General features: G+C 46.5%; 3 protein-coding genes across 3 annotated transcripts in view; 2 read left to right on the top strand and 1 right to left on the bottom strand.

The window, feature by feature from the left end:
* The window catches only part of LOC309564371 (uncharacterized protein), a gene marked incomplete at its 3' end in the record, with an annotated part of 548195 nt that overhangs the window by 264795 nt on the left and 264956 nt on the right, over positions 1 to 18444 (top strand). The gene's annotated exons all lie outside the window — the stretch shown is intronic.
* Positions 1 to 18444, top strand: part of LOC309562771 (uncharacterized protein) — a 379789-nt gene that overhangs the window by 261742 nt on the left and 99603 nt on the right. The window lies entirely within an intron of this gene.
* The window catches only part of LOC309563391 (uncharacterized protein), a 134833-nt gene that overhangs the window by 78312 nt on the left and 38077 nt on the right, over positions 1 to 18444 (bottom strand). Inside the window, exons 4-8 of the mRNA XM_082267785.1 lie at positions 4603 to 4719; positions 4191 to 4482; positions 3969 to 4066; positions 2363 to 2447; positions 110 to 208 (exon numbers count right to left, since the gene is read on the bottom strand). Of these exons, the coding sequence (XP_082123911.1) occupies positions 110 to 208; positions 2363 to 2447; positions 3969 to 4066; positions 4191 to 4482; positions 4603 to 4719 (691 nt within the window). The remainder of the gene's footprint in view (positions 1 to 109; positions 209 to 2362; positions 2448 to 3968; positions 4067 to 4190; positions 4483 to 4602; positions 4720 to 18444) is intronic.

Genomic DNA, 18444 nt, shown 5'->3' with positions numbered 1-18444 from the left:
CAGGAACTGGGTAATAACCGCTTTAAGGCTAAAGAGGGACTTCCTGACTGTCATGGTACACAGATCAAAAACTTGAGAACGTCACCTGCATTTCTTGTTTATTACTAACCTTTGCTGATCCCTGGAAGGACTTCCTGTTCTTCCATCTTAATCTGTATTACTTCCACATTCTCTTCATCTTTGACCTCTGTCTCAGGGGATGCAGGGTCTGTGAATAAGGATGAGAGTGAAGCCCCCCTGTACTGAGATATACGAGACCCCCCAGAGAGTGTGTATGGTAACCCCCAGCTTAGCTGATCCCCCGCTCAGTAGTAACCCCCAGCTCAGCTGATCCCCCGCTCAGTAGTAACCCCCAGCTCAGCTGATCCCCCACTCAGTATTAACCCCCAGCTCAGCTGATCCCCCACTCAGTATTAACCCCCAGCTCAGCTGATCCCCCCGCTCAGTAGTAACCCAAGCTCAGCTGATTCTCTGGTTTTGATTCTCCTGGTGATGTCTCTTAGCTGGTAACACACAATGACATGATGTGAGGAGGAGAGCTGGAGTCTAATAAAGGCTGATGGCTCCTAAATCCCCCACTGGGCATATACTGCCCCCCCCCCCCCCTTATTACTGTCTACTGACAGAGGAAGGGGGAGAAGAAGATATTGTTGTAGTGACTGAACAAGGAGGATCTGGGACTCTTCTCTGGATTAAAGCCTAGTACACATTATTAGAAAATCGGACAAAAATATCCGTTTGAAGTTCTGTTCATTAGTATACTGCTTTCGAGAGCCAATGTTGACTGTTTAGATTGGGAGTCAGCAACCCATCGATCGAGGGCAGGTGACGGTTGGATCGCGTCCGTTCCTTGCCAACCCCCCAGGACCTGGACAGAAGCAGTGGCGGCATTTACTGTAACTGATCCCTTTTCCTCCTGCAGCCGCCGAAAGTTGCCTCTCCTCCTCTCCCTCCCGTTGTCTTTTAGCGGGTGCAGGAGGAAAGGGGATTGGTTTCAGTAAATGCTGCAACCCCTCCTGTCTAAATTACTCTTCCTTTTGCTGCCTGCTCCACCCTGCGTGTTCTCCTATCCCCCCTGCAGCACTGCCGACCTCCCTCCTCTCCTCTTCTGCTGACTGCTGCAGGGGATCTTTTCAGGATGGAGAGCGGGGTAGTGTCATTTACCGACCGCTTCCTTTTCTGAATGAACACAATGAGTAATCGGCACCGATCACTCACTGTGATTATTCATAGCTGAAGCTTAGTAAATTTTGTTTACTATGTTTCAGTTTGTAAATTAATAGGAAGCTCTGTAGAGAGCTATTCCTACTCATACATTCTGTGTAGCTGAGGCTGCAAAGATAGAGATTGAGTAATGTGTTCTTAATCTCCTTTCTCTGTCAGACATAAGTAAGACATCAGAGGTCTGTTTAGACCCCTGATATTACACCAAAGCCCCCCAAAAAGTGCTTCAAAAAAGGTAAAAATAAAATTGTAAAAAATAATAAATAAAAATTAGAAAAATAAAATAATAAAAATAAAAAACTACTGACACTGATCACTGCCCTACTGACATTGTCCTCTTCCCTACTGACACCAACCTCTGCCCTACTGATACGTCCATTGTCCTATTGGCACCATCCACTTTCCTACTGGCACCATCCACTGTCCTATTGATACCCTCCACTGCCCTAATGGCACCGTCCACTGCCCTACTGACACCGTCCACTGTCCTACTGGCCCCATCCACTGCCCTACTGACACCGTCCACTGTCCTACTGGCACCATCCACTGCCCTACTGACACCGTCCACTGTCCTACTGGCACCGTCCACTGCCTCACTGATACCGTCGACTGCCCTACTGGCACCATCCACTGCCCTACTGACACTGAAAATGTTATATATTTTTTTTTCACACAAATAGAGCTTTCTTGTGGTGGTATTTGATCTACTTTCTGTTATAAAAATATCCAATAAAATCACATTTCTTAATAAATTTAAGCCCAAGTGTATTCTGCTACATGTTACAAGGACTGCGAGTGATCATGGGCTGATCCTAACAACATTAGCATAGTTCTGATCGTGATCAAGATACTGATCCGTACAGACACTATACTAGCAACTTAGTGTGTGACTGATAGCGTGGTCGGAAATCTGGTGCTAAATGACACTGGCGGTGGGAATATGTCAAAACTTTTTGTTGACAGCTTCACAGCCTTTAAAATCCCATCTTCAAGAAGAGGTTGGTGAGTCAACTCTCCCATCCCATTGGGGTTGAGGTTTTTTGACACCTTTCCTCTTCTTTGTCCTTGTTTTTTTATGTGTTCTAGGTTTTAGCGTTTCTCCTTGTTCTAATCTGTGAAGGAATTTCCTCCTCCTTACATGGATCATCTCCTCTCACATATGTCTCATCCTCGTCCTCTGTACCTTCTGTTATACACTCCGTCTGGTCTGCATCCAGTATCACCTAAACAAAACCAAGAATAACCGGTACGTCTTGTCCTAATAGCAGTTGTGATTCTATAATGATCACAAAATCAACCAACTCTGCAGATAGCACAATGCTTATCGTCAAACCCTGCTCTGGGAGATAAAGAGTTAGCCTCGGTTCACACCTATGCGATGTGAGAACCACTGCGATTCCAGTGCGGGTTCCCGCATCGCATGTCACTCACCGGCGGTTCACACTGACATCTGCAAACTGCTGTGGGTGTCAAAAGGTAATAAGTAGGGACAGACCCATTATTGGCAGGGCCGAAATGCACTTTCCCGGATATATCGGTATCGGCCCCGGAACTGGCTGATAATGCCGATATTTTTGTGACATCATTCTGCCTTCTTAGGCCGCCTCCCTCACCTTGGACAGCCTCGTCTGGAGTCGGGACTAGTCTCGCGGGAGTGTATCACAGCCATACACCCACCCACAAAAGCCCAGTACCAGCCATTTTTGGTGCGAATGTGATGCGATTTCAGCCATACAGTATTGTAACGGAACCGCGACCCACAACGTGCTTGTGGGCTTCCGTCAGTATACGGCTTCCTACAGTCTGGAACATAGATAGATATTTCAGCCGCCCTACATTCAAAACTAGATGACCACTTAGCTTGTATGCATCTGAAAACAATTAAATCCTTTATTGAACAAGAAACAGACTTTTATACACTTGAGAGTATGTCAGTCACTACATGAACGATGACCCAAATATTTACCGAAAACATCACACAATGGTTAGATAACGAGGTACAGCTGAATCCCATCTAGACAAGGTTATCATTCACATGCTAATTAACTCAGCGCACTTAAACTAGACTGGGATGACAAGACTGCCCGGCAACAAAGCTAAAACAAAATACAAAATTACACATTATCCTAAGTATAAAAACAGAACAACTTTTTATACAGACAATGGCAGGAGACCCCAGTATCAGTCTGTCCTTCTCCTACCTTGAAGTACATGGAATACACATCAAAGCAATGCTTTGATTATTTAGGAGTCACAGACTTCCCGGCAACGGTCTACAACAGTCTATAGGTCTCACAGTGTAAAGTGGGATTAAATCTTTATAGTTCTTTGAGATATATTGTTGATAATTATTACTGTCCCATTTGAAGTAATCCAAACCATATTCTGTGTCCAATAAGTCCATCATTTTCTTGGCCACCCTGTGTCCCTAATAGACACAGGGTGACTTACACATAAGAGGGGCCTAGGGACCTGAGACAGGGATTTCCCAACCTCTCTAAAGTAAGCTGGGTTCCACGGCCCCCCCCCCCCCTCAACCAAAGTGACTCCCGTCACAAGTATGTATAGCCAAATTTGCATTGCATGTGATCTGTACAGCTATGCGGTGCGAATCACATGCAATGTCTGTCATCATACAAGTGTGAACCCAGCCTAAAGGTTATCTGTCAGATCTCGGGGAAACCCACCTCACATAATCAAGATGTGAGTTCATATGCTAATTTATATTTGCTTTTCATTCACACCTGATCCTCCTGAGAGATTTCCTGATGTTCCTGTGTGAAGTCCTGGGAATACAGAGGACGGGGACATCTCTCTGGTGGGTTCCCATTACTGGATCCATCTGTAGGAAACACACACACTGACTGAATACATTGTTTCTAGGTCTTTATATCAGAGGATGTGTGTGTCTAGGGGGATCCTCAATACTCTTCTTTCCTTTACAAGAAATTAAAGTCTCCTCTTACCCGGTGATGTGAGGGGCGGCCGCTTCTCCATCATGACGTCCTTGTAGAGATCCTTGTGTCCTTCTATATACTCCCACTCCTCCATGGAGATACAACCTGTGACATCCTGACACCTTATAGGATCCTGACATACTATGGTCATAGATCGGAGGATGTGTGTATCTAGGTGGATCCTCAATACAAGAAATGAAAGTCTCCTCTTACCCAGTGATGGGAGGGGCGGCCGGTTTTCCATCATGACGTCCTTCTCTAGATACTCCCGCTCCTCCATGGAGATACAACCTGTGACATCCTGACACCTTAAAGGAACCTGACATACTATGGCCATAGATCGGAGGATGTTTGTATCTAGGGGGATCCTCAATACTCTTTTCTCCTTTACAAGAAATGAAAGTCTCCTCTTACCCGGTGATGTGAGGGGCGGCCGCTTCTCCATCATGACGTCCTTGTAGAGATCCTTGTGTTCTTCTATATACTCCCACTCCTCCATGGAGAAATAGACAGTGACATCCTGACACCTTATAGGAACCTGACACACACAATGATACAGTCACCATCCAGACACATCCCTTGTCTGTTACTGGATAATGTCCCAGAATTCCCGGCACCGCTCACCTCTCCTGTCAGCAGCTCAATCATCTCTCTGATGACGTCTTCAATCCTCTTTTTGTTCCTTCTCAATAATTGTGGTGAAGGCTCTATAATGGGGCCTTGAGGATCCAGCAAGCTGGATGTGAACAAGCCATCAGATAACTTGAACGCTAGATAATTCTACATTAGGGATAAAAGACATCAAGTTATATCACCATCCCAGCTATATCAAACATTATCAGTGAATTAAAATGAATAACTTTACAAATCGTTTCCTCTCTCTATTAAGGTCTGTTTATTTTTACTAAGTAGTTACAGTAACTAGGCTAAAGAATGTCATCTCAAAAATAGGACCAAAATAGGGTCTCTAGGAAGAGAAAGAAAATAGTGTAATGCAGCATGAAGTTACCAGAATTAATTCCCTCTTCAATTAATTTGATCTGTGTTTTATTAATAGAGATAAGAGTGATGTCATGTGACCTCCCAGAATCCTCCTCACCTCTCCGGTCAGCTCTGTGTTTTATTAATAGAGATAAGAGTGATGTCATGTGACCTCCCAGAATCCTCCTCACCTCTCCGGTCAGCTCTGTGTTTTATTAATAGAGATAAGAGTGATGTCATGTGACCTCCCAGAATCCTCCTCACCTCTCCGGTCAGGTCTGTGTTTTATTAATAGAGATAAGAGTGATGTCATGTGACCTCCCAGAATCCTCCTCACCTCTCCGGTCAGGTCTGTGTTTTATTAATAGAGATAAGAGTGATGTCATGTGACCTCCCAGAATCCTCCTCACCTCTCCGGTCAGCTCTGTGTTTTATTAATAGAGATAAGAGTGATGTCATGTGACCTCCCAGAATCCTCCTCACCTCTCCGGTCAGGTTTGTGTTTTATTAATAGAGATAAGAGTGATGTCATGTGACCTCCCAGAATCCTCCTCACCTCTCCGGTCAGCTCTGTGTTTTATTAATAGAGATAAGAGTGATGTCATGTGACCTCCCAGAATCCTCCTCACCTCTCCGGTCAGCAGGCAGATGATCTCCAGGGTGAGTTTTAATACCCTCTTAGTCAGACCCCACTCCTTTTCCATTCTTGGCCAGGTGATCTATATTGTCTTCAAAAAATCTCCTGTAATATATAAAAAAAAAAAATCCAAATAAAAAAATCCAACAGAGCAAGGAGTGGTGGAGTATTCACGAAATGCAAGTGTAAGGGAGATGGTGGGGGAGGTTTGGGCACAAAAAACACCAGATTCCAGAGAGGTATGGACACAAAAATACGAGATTCTAAAGAGAAAGGGGCACAAAAGCACCAGGTTCCAGGGAGATAAAGCCACCGAATACCAGATTTCAGAGAGCAGTGGAGACAAGAACACCAGACTTTAGATAGGTAAAGGCACAAAATCACCAGATTAAAGAAAGGTATGGGCACAAGGACACCAGATTCCACAGAGGTACGAGGAGAGAATGACCAGATTCCTGAGAAGTATGGGCACAAAATTGTCAGATTACAGGGGCATTAGCACAAAAACACCAGGTTCCAGAAAGATATGGACACACAAAACACCAAAATACAGAGAAATATGGGCACAAGAATACCAGCTTCCAGAGAGGAATGGGTACAAAAACACCAGATTCCAGAGAAACGTGGGAACAAAAAGGATTTGATTTTAGAGAGGTACGAGTCATTAGATAATATAGAGGGATGGGCCACCAGATCCTAAAGAGGTGTGGGTCACCAGATTCTAGAGAGGTATGGGTCACCAGATTCTAGAGAAATATTGGCCATCAGCTTCTACAGAGGTATTGGCCACCAGGTTCTAGAGAGCTTTGTGCACAAAAATCAGAAAAATGTGGGAACAAAAAAGATTAGATTCTAGAGAGGTACGAGCCACTAAATCATGGGTCCTCAAACTACGGCCCTCCAGCTGTTGTGGAACTACACATCCCATGAGGCATTGTAAAACTCGGAGATTCACAGACATGACTAGGCATGGGAATTGTAGTTCCTGAACAACTGGAGGGCCATAGTTTGAAGACCCCTGCACTAGATAATATAGAGGTATGGGCCACCAGATCCTAGAGAGGTATGGGCCACCAGATTCTAGAGAGGTATGGGTCACCAGATTCTAGAGAAATATTGGCCACCAGCTTCTAGAGAGGTGTGGGCCAACAGCTTCTAGAGAGGTGTGGGGCCACCAGCTTCTAGAGAGGTGTGGGGCCACCAGCTTCTAGAGGGGTGTGGGGCCACCAGCTTCTAGAGAGGTGTGGGGCCGCCAGCTTCTAGAGAGGTGTGGGGCCGCCAGCTTCTAGAGAGGTGTGGGGGCCGCCAGCTTCTAGAAAGATATGGGCCACCAGATTCTAGAGAAATATTGGCCACCAGCTTCTAGAGAGGTGTAGGGCCACCAGCTTCTAGAGAGGTGTAGGGCCACCAGCTTCTAGAGAGGTGTGGGGCCACCAGCTTCTAGAGAGGTGTAGGGCCACCAGCTTCTAGAGAGGTGTGGGGCCACCAGCTTCTAGAGAGGTGTGGGGCCACCAGCTTCTAGAGAGGTGTGGGGCCACCAGTTCCTAGAGAGGTGTGGGATACCAGCTTCTAAAGAGGTGTGGACCACCAGCTTCGAGAGAGGTATGGGCCACCAGCTTCGAGAGAGGTATGGGCCACCAGCTTCTAGAGAGCTTTGTGCACAAAAATCAGGAAAATGTGGGAACAAAAAAGATTAGATTCTAGAGAGGTACGAGCCACTAAATCATGGGTCCTCAAACTACGGCCCTCCAGCTGTTGTGGAACTACACATCCCATGAGGCATTGTAAAACTCGGAGATTCACAGACATGACTAGGCATGATGGGAATTGTAGTTCCTGAACAACTGGAGGGCCATAGTTTGAAGACCCCTGCACTAGATAATATAGAGGTATGGGCCACCAGATTCTAGAGAGGTATGGGTCACCAGATTCTAGAGAAATATTGGCCACCAGCTTCTAGAGAGGTGTGGGCCAACAGCTTCTAGAGAGGTGTGGGGCCACCAGCTTCTAGAGAGGTGTGGGGCCACCAGCTTCTAGAGAGGTGTGGGGCCACCAGCTTCTAGAAAGATATGGGCCACCAGATTCTAGAGAAATATTGGCCACCAGCTTCTAGAGAGGTGTAGGGCCACCAGCTTCTAGAGAGGTGTGGGGTCACCAGCTTCTAGAGAGGTGTGGGGTCACCAGCTTCTAGAGAGGTGTGGGGCCACCAGTTCCTAGAGAGGTGTGGGATACCAGCTTCTAAAGAGGTGTGGGCCACCAGCTCCGAGAGAGGTATGGGCCACCAGCTTCTAGAGAGGTATGGGCCACCAGCTTCTAGAGAGCTTTGTGCACAAAAATCAGGAAAATGTGGGAACAAAAAAGATTAGATTCTAGAGAGGTACGAGCCACTAAATCATGGGTCCTCAAACTACGGCCCTCCCATGAGGCAGTGAAAAACTTGGAGATTCACAGACATGACTAGGCATGGGAATTGTAGTTCCTGAACAACTGGAGGGCCATAGTTTGAAGACCCCTGCACTAGATAATATAGAGGTATGGGCCACCAGATCCTAGAGAGGTATGGGCCACCAGATTCTAGAGAGGTATGGGTCACCAGATTCTAGAGAAATATTGGCCACCAGCTTCTAGAGAGGTGTGGGCCAACAGCTTCTAGAGAGGTGTGGGGCCACCAGCTTCTAGAGAGGTGTGGGGCCACCAGCTTCTAGAGGGGTGTGGGGCCACCAGCTTCTAGAGAGGTGTGGGGCCGCCAGCTTCTAGAGAGGTGTGGGGCCGCCAGCTTCTAGAGAGGTGTGGGGGCCGCCAGCTTCTAGAAAGATATGGGCCACCAGATTCTAGAGAAATATTGGCCACCAGCTTCTAGAGAGGTGTAGGGCCACCAGCTTCTAGAGAGGTGTAGGGCCACCAGCTTCTAGAGAGGTGTGGGGCCACCAGCTTCTAGAGAGGTGTAGGGCCACCAGCTTCTAGAGAGGTGTGGGGCCACCAGCTTCTAGAGAGGTGTGGGGCCACCAGCTTCTAGAGAGGTGTGGGGCCACCAGTTCCTAGAGAGGTGTGGGATACCAGCTTCTAAAGAGGTGTGGACCACCAGCTTCGAGAGAGGTATGGGCCACCAGCTTCGAGAGAGGTATGGGCCACCAGCTTCTAGAGAGCTTTGTGCACAAAAATCAGGAAAATGTGGGAACAAAAAAGATTAGATTCTAGAGAGGTACGAGCCACTAAATCATGGGTCCTCAAACTACGGCCCTCCAGCTGTTGTGGAACTACACATCCCATGAGGCATTGTAAAACTCGGAGATTCACAGACATGACTAGGCATGATGGGAATTGTAGTTCCTGAACAACTGGAGGGCCATAGTTTGAAGACCCCTGCACTAGATAATATAGAGGTATGGGCCACCAGATTCTAGAGAGGTATGGGTCACCAGATTCTAGAGAAATATTGGCCACCAGCTTCTAGAGAGGTGTGGGCCAACAGCTTCTAGAGAGGTGTGGGGCCACCAGCTTCTAGAGAGGTGTGGGGCCACCAGCTTCTAGAGAGGTGTGGGGCCACCAGCTTCTAGAAAGATATGGGCCACCAGATTCTAGAGAAATATTGGCCACCAGCTTCTAGAGAGGTGTAGGGCCACCAGCTTCTAGAGAGGTGTGGGGTCACCAGCTTCTAGAGAGGTGTGGGGTCACCAGCTTCTAGAGAGGTGTGGGGCCACCAGTTCCTAGAGAGGTGTGGGATACCAGCTTCTAAAGAGGTGTGGGCCACCAGCTCCGAGAGAGGTATGGGCCACCAGCTTCTAGAGAGGTATGGGCCACCAGCTTCTAGAGAGCTTTGTGCACAAAAATCAGGAAAATGTGGGAACAAAAAAGATTAGATTCTAGAGAGGTACGAGCCACTAAATCATGGGTCCTCAAACTACGGCCCTCCCATGAGGCAGTGAAAAACTTGGAGATTCACAGACATGACTAGGCATGGGAATTGTAGTTCCTGAACAACTGGAGGGCCATAGTTTGAAGACCCCTGCACTAGATAATATAGAGGTATGGGCCACCAGATCCTAGAGAGGTATGGGCCACCAGATTCTAGAGAGGTATGGGTCACCAGATTCTAGAGAAATATTGGCCACCAGCTTCTAGAGAGGTGTGGGCCAACAGCTTCTAGAGAGGTGTGGGGCCACCAGCTTCTAGAGAGGTGTGGGGCCACCAGCTTCTAGAGGGGTGTGGGGCCACCAGCTTCTAGAGAGGTGTGGGGCCGCCAGCTTCTAGAGAGGTGTGGGGCCGCCAGCTTCTAGAGAGGTGTGGGGGCCGCCAGCTTCTAGAAAGATATGGGCCACCAGATTCTAGAGAAATATTGGCCACCAGCTTCTAGAGAGGTGTAGGGCCACCAGCTTCTAGAGAGGTGTAGGGCCACCAGCTTCTAGAGAGGTGTGGGGCCACCAGCTTCTAGAGAGGTGTAGGGCCACCAGCTTCTAGAGAGGTGTGGGGCCACCAGCTTCTAGAGAGGTGTGGGGCCACCAGCTTCTAGAGAGGTGTGGGGCCACCAGTTCCTAGAGAGGTGTGGGATACCAGCTTCTAAAGAGGTGTGGACCACCAGCTTCGAGAGAGGTATGGGCCACCAGCTTCGAGAGAGGTATGGGCCACCAGCTTCTAGAGAGCTTTGTGCACAAAAATCAGGAAAATGTGGGAACAAAAAAGATTAGATTCTAGAGAGGTACGAGCCACTAAATCATGGGTCCTCAAACTACGGCCCTCCAGCTGTTGTGGAACTACACATCCCATGAGGCATTGTAAAACTCGGAGATTCACAGACATGACTAGGCATGATGGGAATTGTAGTTCCTGAACAACTGGAGGGCCATAGTTTGAAGACCCCTGCACTAGATAATATAGAGGTATGGGCCACCAGATTCTAGAGAGGTATGGGTCACCAGATTCTAGAGAAATATTGGCCACCAGCTTCTAGAGAGGTGTGGGCCAACAGCTTCTAGAGAGGTGTGGGGCCACCAGCTTCTAGAGAGGTGTGGGGCCACCAGCTTCTAGAGAGGTGTGGGGCCACCAGCTTCTAGAAAGATATGGGCCACCAGCTTCTAGAGAGGTGTGGGGCCACCAGCTTCTAGAGAGGTGTGGGATACCAGCTTCTAAAGAGGTGTGGACCACCAGCTTCGAGAGAGGTATGGGCCACCAGCTTCGAGAGAGGTATGGGCCACCAGCTTCTAGAGAGCTTTGTGCACAAAAATCAGGAAAATGTGGGAACAAAAAAGATTAGATTCTAGAGAGGTACGAGCCACTAAATCATGGGTCCTCAAACTACGGCCCTCCAGCTGTTGTGGAACTACACATCCCATGAGGCATTGTAAAACTCGGAGATTCACAGACATGACTAGGCATGATGGGAATTGTAGTTCCTGAACAACTGGAGGGCCATAGTTTGAAGACCCCTGCACTAGATAATATAGAGGTATGGGCCACCAGATTCTAGAGAGGTATGGGTCACCAGATTCTAGAGAAATATTGGCCACCAGCTTCTAGAGAGGTGTGGGCCAACAGCTTCTAGAGAGGTGTGGGGCCACCAGCTTCTAGAGAGGTGTGGGGCCACCAGCTTCTAGAAAGATATGGGCCACCAGATTCTAGAGAAATATTGGCCACCAGCTTCTAGAGAGGTGTAGGGCCACCAGCTTCTAGAGAGGTTATGGGCCACCAGCTTCTAGAGAGGTGTGGGGTCACCAGCTTCTAGAGAGGTGTGGGGCCACCAGTTCCTAGAGAGGTGTGGGCCACCAGCTTCTAGAGAGCTTTGTGCACAAAAATCAGGAAAATGTGGGAACAAAAAAGATTAGATTCTAGAGAGGTACGAGCCACTAAATCATGGGTCCTCAAACTACGGCCCTCCCATGAGGCAGTGTAAAACTCGGAGATTCACAGACATGACTAGGCATGGGAATTGTAGTTCCTGAACAACTGGAGGGCCATAGTTTGAAGACCCTTTGAAGACCCCTGCACTAGATAATATAGAGGTGTGGGGCCACCAGATCCTAGAGAGGTATGGGTCACCAGATTCTAGAGAAATATTGGCCACCAGCTTCTAGAGAGGTGTGGGGCCACCAGCTTCTAGAGAGGTGTGGGGCCACCAGCTTCTAGAGAGGTGTGGGGCCACCAGCTTCTAGAGAGGTGTGGGGCCACCAGCTTCTAGAGAGGTCTGGGCCACCAGCTTCTAGAGAAGTGTGGGCCACCAGATTCTAGAGAGGTCTGGGCCACCAGATTCTAGAGAGGTATGGGCTGCCAGCTTCTAGAAAAGTGTGGGCCACCAGATTCTAGAAAGCTTTGTGCACAAAAATCACTAGATTTCAAGGAGGAATGGGCACAAAAACTCAGATACCTGAGAGGTATACACACAAACACTAGTTTTCCAAAAGAAGAAGCCACAAAGAAAAACAGATTTCAGAGAGCTTTAAACACATTATTCCCAACGCAAATGTTCTAGTAGAAATGGCTGTGCATATGAGTTGGTGCTGAAGTGACCACTGGCTGGAACAGGGTCTAGGCAGACCAATGATCTCCAGAACGTGTCCAAAGCTTTATTCAGCGATCACACCATTACAGCAGATAGCAGTGTTTCGGAGCCATGCACTACCCCTTCATCAGGCATGTGACCTCATATGCCTGATGAAGGGGTCCTGCATGGCTTCGAAACACTGCTATCTGCTGTAATGGTGTGATCGCTGAATAAAGCTTTGGACACGTTCTGGAGATCCTTGGTGACATTCTCTTGCTCCAGAGAGCTTTGGGCCCAGGAACTGATCCCAGACAAATATTGTATAGGCACAAAAACACCAGATTCCAGAAAGGTATGGGCACAAAAACAACAAATGCCAAAATAAAACTATGGAGGTTAGGGAAGCTCTTTCTCCCCTGTTGCTGTAGCTCTGAGGTCAGAGATTTTGATACAGAGAAGATAGTAGACGGCACATGTACGGGGGTTATAGAGGAGAGGGTCTTAGCAACCTCCTAGCAACACAATAGCATGGGATGTCCTCCAGGAGTTTTTCAGCCAGGCTTCGGGAGGTACATAAAAAACCTAAGCCTATAGCAAGGGCATTATCAATCTTTAGTCTTTTATCTACAGGTGCCTCTTACCCGCATGGGTACCTTTTTGGTAAAGGGGAATTAACCCTGTCAGAAGAACCTCATATTAAGTCCCCGTTCACACTGGGGCGACCTGGTCGCCTGACAGGTCGCCGTAGGTCGCCTGCTATAGAGACGCTGTGGACCCGTTCTAATAGGAGCGACACAAGTCGTTCCGACTTAGAAAAAGGGTCCAGAGCTTCTTTGGGGCGACCTGCATTGACTTCAATGATATGAAGTCCGTGCCGGCCGCTCCGAGGTCGCGGTGCGAGCTGCGCACTGCGACCTGTGAGGTCGCCCCAGCAAGTCGGATCGCCCCAGTGTGAACGGGGTCTTACCCTCTATCTGACAGCATGTAAATGCAGCACTGTTGCCCATTGAGTACTGCATACAGGACATGTGACCTGACCCATAAAGTCACATGACCACCTTCCCCCATACAGTCCTCAGAAAGTCCTGGGACCACCTTGTCTCTTTCAGTCATTCCATTATAAGAAGACATTATTACCTCCTCTTCAGTAAGCACACTCTGCAACCTCACCTGGAAGCTTTTGCCCTTTCTTTGCCTCCAGTCCCAATTTCCTCCTGAGGGGCTACAACAAAATGGCCGCTAGGTTCAAACACAGAACTGCTGCACTTCATTTATTTCCACTTTTGGTTACTGGGTAGCAGCATTAAATAACTCTACATCTTATTTACACAATATTAGTTTTATTTTGCTGAAATTATTAGCGAACAGGATAAATGAAAGACTAGATGTTCTACAAGAAAATGGCTGCCCATCTCCTGTAGTGAGGACATTCCCCCCCCCCCCCCACAGTTTAATAGTACCATACACAAAAAGGGAGGGGTTACAAGTTGCTCTCTACGCGTGATTGAACAGTTCTGTGTCAGATTTCCCTACCCTCGTGCAATGCCTATACATCCCTGCACATACATAGTACATATACAGTCATAGCAATGGAGGACTGTTGTACTGATTTTATATATATATATATTCATGATGGAGTGATTAAAAAAAAAAAAATTATATTATATTTTTTTTATATATATATATATATATATATATATATATATATATATATATATATATATATATATATATATATATATATATTAATGTAAATTGAATAATAAAAAAAAAATGGAGGGCTGTTCCCCTGATTAAATATATATTAATCTAAATGTGCAAGAATTAAAAAAAAAATATATAGTTCTCCTGATCATATATATATATAATTTTTTTTTATTATTTCCTCGATTTAGATTAATAAACACACACACACACACATATATATATATATATATATACACACACACACACACACACACATACTTCCGGTGGGACCTCTCCCTATTTAGAAGCCCACGAGGCGAGCACGCCGATAGCAGCGGCAAATTGTGCTGCAAGCATCGGCGCTCGGACCTCCATGCGATATTTATCCCCAATATAGGTAAGCATTAACAACAAAGGAAATTTGCCTTGTTACACTTTATTTATTGTATACCTCTTGGCTATCCAGCTACAATATATCTTCATTGCTGTCTTTTTGTTTCTTTTCTATATTTTGTTTTTATACCAGCACTGCAGAGCTATCTGGGCTGATACACATTGACCATACCCTTAACCATCGTGCTAAATTTTGCTAGTACCTCCATACTAGTTTATGGGGGGCATCCATCTGCACTGAATAATGATATAATTAATCATTGGGGTAAATCTGGAGGAGGTCCGATCCACCCTATCTCATCAGAGGGACCCCTATCCCTCTGTAGGATCTGTTGGAGGGAAGCTTTGTATGTCCTGGCTCACATTGGACGATTTGGGCATCCTGAACCCTCTCTAAACTAACCTACAATATGACCTAGGTGAGCAAGTTATCATACTGATAAATCCTTGTATACTTGCCTTGATATCAACTTTCAAAGGCATAGCTTGTTGATTAAATGTACTATATATGATGTGTCTTTTTATAATTTTTGTTTTTTCTTCTTTTTTGTTAATGTTCATATTAGAGGCCCTTGCTGCCTAGAACTTTTTGGTTCCTGAAGAAGCTGACTGTTTCAATCAGGCGAAACGCGTCGAACCAATTATTTACACATCTTTAATGTTGCTACATGGATAAGTCATTTTTGTGATACAAATGTCTACTATGTCCGTGTATTTTGTACATGTTTTTAATTGATGCACTCTCTTTTTGCTTAATAAAATATTATATTTTTAATCCTGTTGTTGCTCACTACTACACCAGCCCTTTAACCACTTGCCGACCGCCGCACGACTATCTACGTCGGCGGTCAGCCCCTCACAGGCAAACTAACGTAGGGCTACGTTGCTTGCTTGTGAGGGTCTAGGGAGCGAGCGCGCGCCCCCCGGGGCGCGCTCCCGCTCCCGCGTGGTCACGGACCCCCCCGCGCGTGTGACCAGCGGACCCGATGTCCGCCGGTCACTCGGCGATCGGCGGGGGAGAGGGAGAATGTCAGGCAGCTTGTGTAAACAAACTGCCTGTCATTCTCCTCGCTGCAAAGACACTGATAAAACGGATCTGGTATGTAGATCCGTTGATCAGTGTCCTTACAGCTAGAGCCACAGCCAATCACAGTAGAAACCACGCCCCTAGGGACACACACAGCCCCTCCCTTCCAAATAAAGTTAACCCCTTCACTACCAGTGTATTTTTACAGTAACAGTGCATATGTATAGCACTGATTACTGTAGAAATGTCACTGGTAACCCCAAAAGTGTCAAAAATGTCAGTCAAGGGTCTGATCTGTCCGCCGCAATGTCGCAGTACCGCAAAAAAAATCGCAGATCGCCGCCATTACGCGTTAAAAAAAAAAACAACAAAAATGACAAAAATCTTTCCCTTTGTTAGTAAACGCGATAACTTTTGCGCAAACCAATCAAAATACGCTTTTTGCGATTTTTTTTACCAAACATAGGTAGCATAAAATAAATTGGCCGAAAATTTTTAAAAATTTTGATTTTTACATTTTTTTTTGGGGGAATTTCATATAAAAAAATGTGAAAAATATTGCTATTTTTGCAAAATTGACGCTCTTTTTTTGTTTATAGCGCGTGATCAAAAAATCGCACAGGTGATCAAATACCACCAAAAGTAAGCTCTGTTTGTGGGAAAAAAAGGACGTCAAATTCGTTTAGGTACAGCGTCGCACGACCGCGCAATTGTGCGTTAAATTCACGCAGTGCCGAATCGCAAAATACCCCCTGGTCGGAATGGGGGTAAAATCTTCCGGGGCTTAAGTGGTTAAAGTCTATATCCCCCCCACTGGGAGTATCACCTGGGTCTCTCTTCCCACAACCCGGTGACTATATGGTAGGCTCCATCTCCCTCTCCACAATCTTTGATATATATGTTTATTAATCTAAATCGAAGAAATATAAAAAAAATTATATATATATATATATATATATATATATATATATATATATATATATATATAAATAAATAAATAATCAGGAGAACTATATATTTTTTTTAATTCTTGCACATTTAGATATTTAGAATATATATTTAATCAGGTGAACAGCCCTCCATTTTTTTTTATTATTCAATTTACATTATATATTATATATATATATATACATATATATATATATACACACACACACACACACACATATACATACATACATACGTATATATTCAGGAGAACAGCCTTCCATTTTGTTTTTTAATTATTACATTTATATTACTAATATTTTTTCTATATATATTGTGAGGGATTAGCTCGGTAGCAGGTGTGGATAACCCCTTTGGGGGGGGGGGGGGGGGTCGGCACACAGGGAGATAGCCGAGGAGTGATTGAAAACAACAGTTTATGGTTTATTCTTCCAATTTCGTCAAACAAGTGCATGCAGCAAAAACATCAAAAAATCAAAATAAAACACAAAATAAATCCTGGCCGCTGTGGGCGTCTACCTTCTCACACACCGGAACCTACCTAAGGAGTCTTCCCAACCTACTGTTGGGCAGACACTGCTGGTCCTACAGCAGACACTCAAATGTCCCCAGCTTACACAGCCTCAGGAGACAGCAATCAATAGACTTCCTTTGGACAAATTATAGAGGCCTTAATTGCCTCATTCTGAACAGCTGAAAGTTTTCTCAACTTCCGTACACCTTCCTGCCTACCTCTGCAGCCGACACCTGATAGTAATTGGTGAATTGTCTAAACCAAGCAGAAATATATCTCCCGTCTGTGACAACACCCATAGATTTACCTGACTTCCTGTCACAATATATATATATATATACCTTGACAGCCCCCCTTCTCTCAGTACCCACTTACCACCCTTTGTGCCTGCAACCCACCTTCTGTCCCAACCCACCATGCCTGAAACCCATTATTACTCAGCACCCATCATGCCTGCACACTGCCTTCTCTCCCCACTCACCACACCTGAAGCCCACCTTCTCTCACTACCCACCACGCCTGCAGAACACCTTCTTTCCCCACCCACCACGCCTGCAGAACACCTTCTTTCCCCACCCACCACGCCTGCAGAACACCTTCTTTCCCCACCCACCACGCCTGCAGAACACCTTCTTTCCCCACCCACCACGCCTGCAGAACACCTTCTTTCCCCACCCACCACGCCTGCAGAACACCTTCTTTCCCCACCCACCATGCCTGCAGAACACCTTCTTTCCCCACCCACCACGCCTGCAGAACACCTTCTTTCCCCACCCACCACGCCTGCAGAACACCTTCTTTCCCCACTCACCATGCCTGCAGAACACCTTCTTTCCCCACCCACCATGCCTGCAGAACACCTTCTTTCCCCACTCACCATGCCTGCAGAACACCTTCTTTCCCCACCCACCATGCCTGCAGAACACCTTCTTTCCCCACTCACCATGCCTGCAGAACACCTTCTTTCCCCACCCACCATGCCTGCAGAACACCTTCTTTCCCCACCCACCATGCCTGCAGAACACCTTCTTTCCCCACCCACCATGCCTGCAGAACACCTTCTTTCCCCACTCACCATGCCTGCAGAACACCTTCTTTCCCCACCCACCATGCCTGCAGAACACCTTCTTTCCCCACCCACCATGCCTGCAGAACACCTTCTTTCCCCACTCACCATGCCTGCAGAACACCTTCTTTCCCCACCCACCATGCCTGCAGAACACCTTCTTTCCCCACCCACCATGCCTGCAGAACACCTTCTTTCCCCACTCACCATGCCTGCAGAACACCTTCTTTCCCCACTCACCATGCCTGCAGAACACCTTCTTTCCCCACTCACCATGCCTGCAGAACACCTTCTTTCCCCGCTCACCATGCCTGCAGAACACCTTCTTTCCCCACTCACTATGCCTGCAGAACACCTTCTTTCCCCACTCACCATGCCTGCAGAACACCTTCTTTCCCCACTTACCATATCTGGGCTAGTAGGCATATAGTAAACTTTGTCAGGCTGTTAGGCTAAATGTAGTTGTTGGCTTCACTGTACAAATGCACGCCACACTTTTCACATATTTATTTGTAAAACATTTTGAAAACCATTTA

The sequence above is a fragment of the Pelophylax lessonae genome (genome assembly GCF_965119305.1).
Source record: "Pelophylax lessonae genome assembly, chromosome: 9".
NCBI lineage: Eukaryota > Metazoa > Chordata > Amphibia > Anura > Ranidae > Pelophylax > Pelophylax lessonae.
The sequence above is the reverse complement of the archived record's forward strand: the minus strand, read 5'-3'. Positions and strand labels throughout refer to the sequence as shown.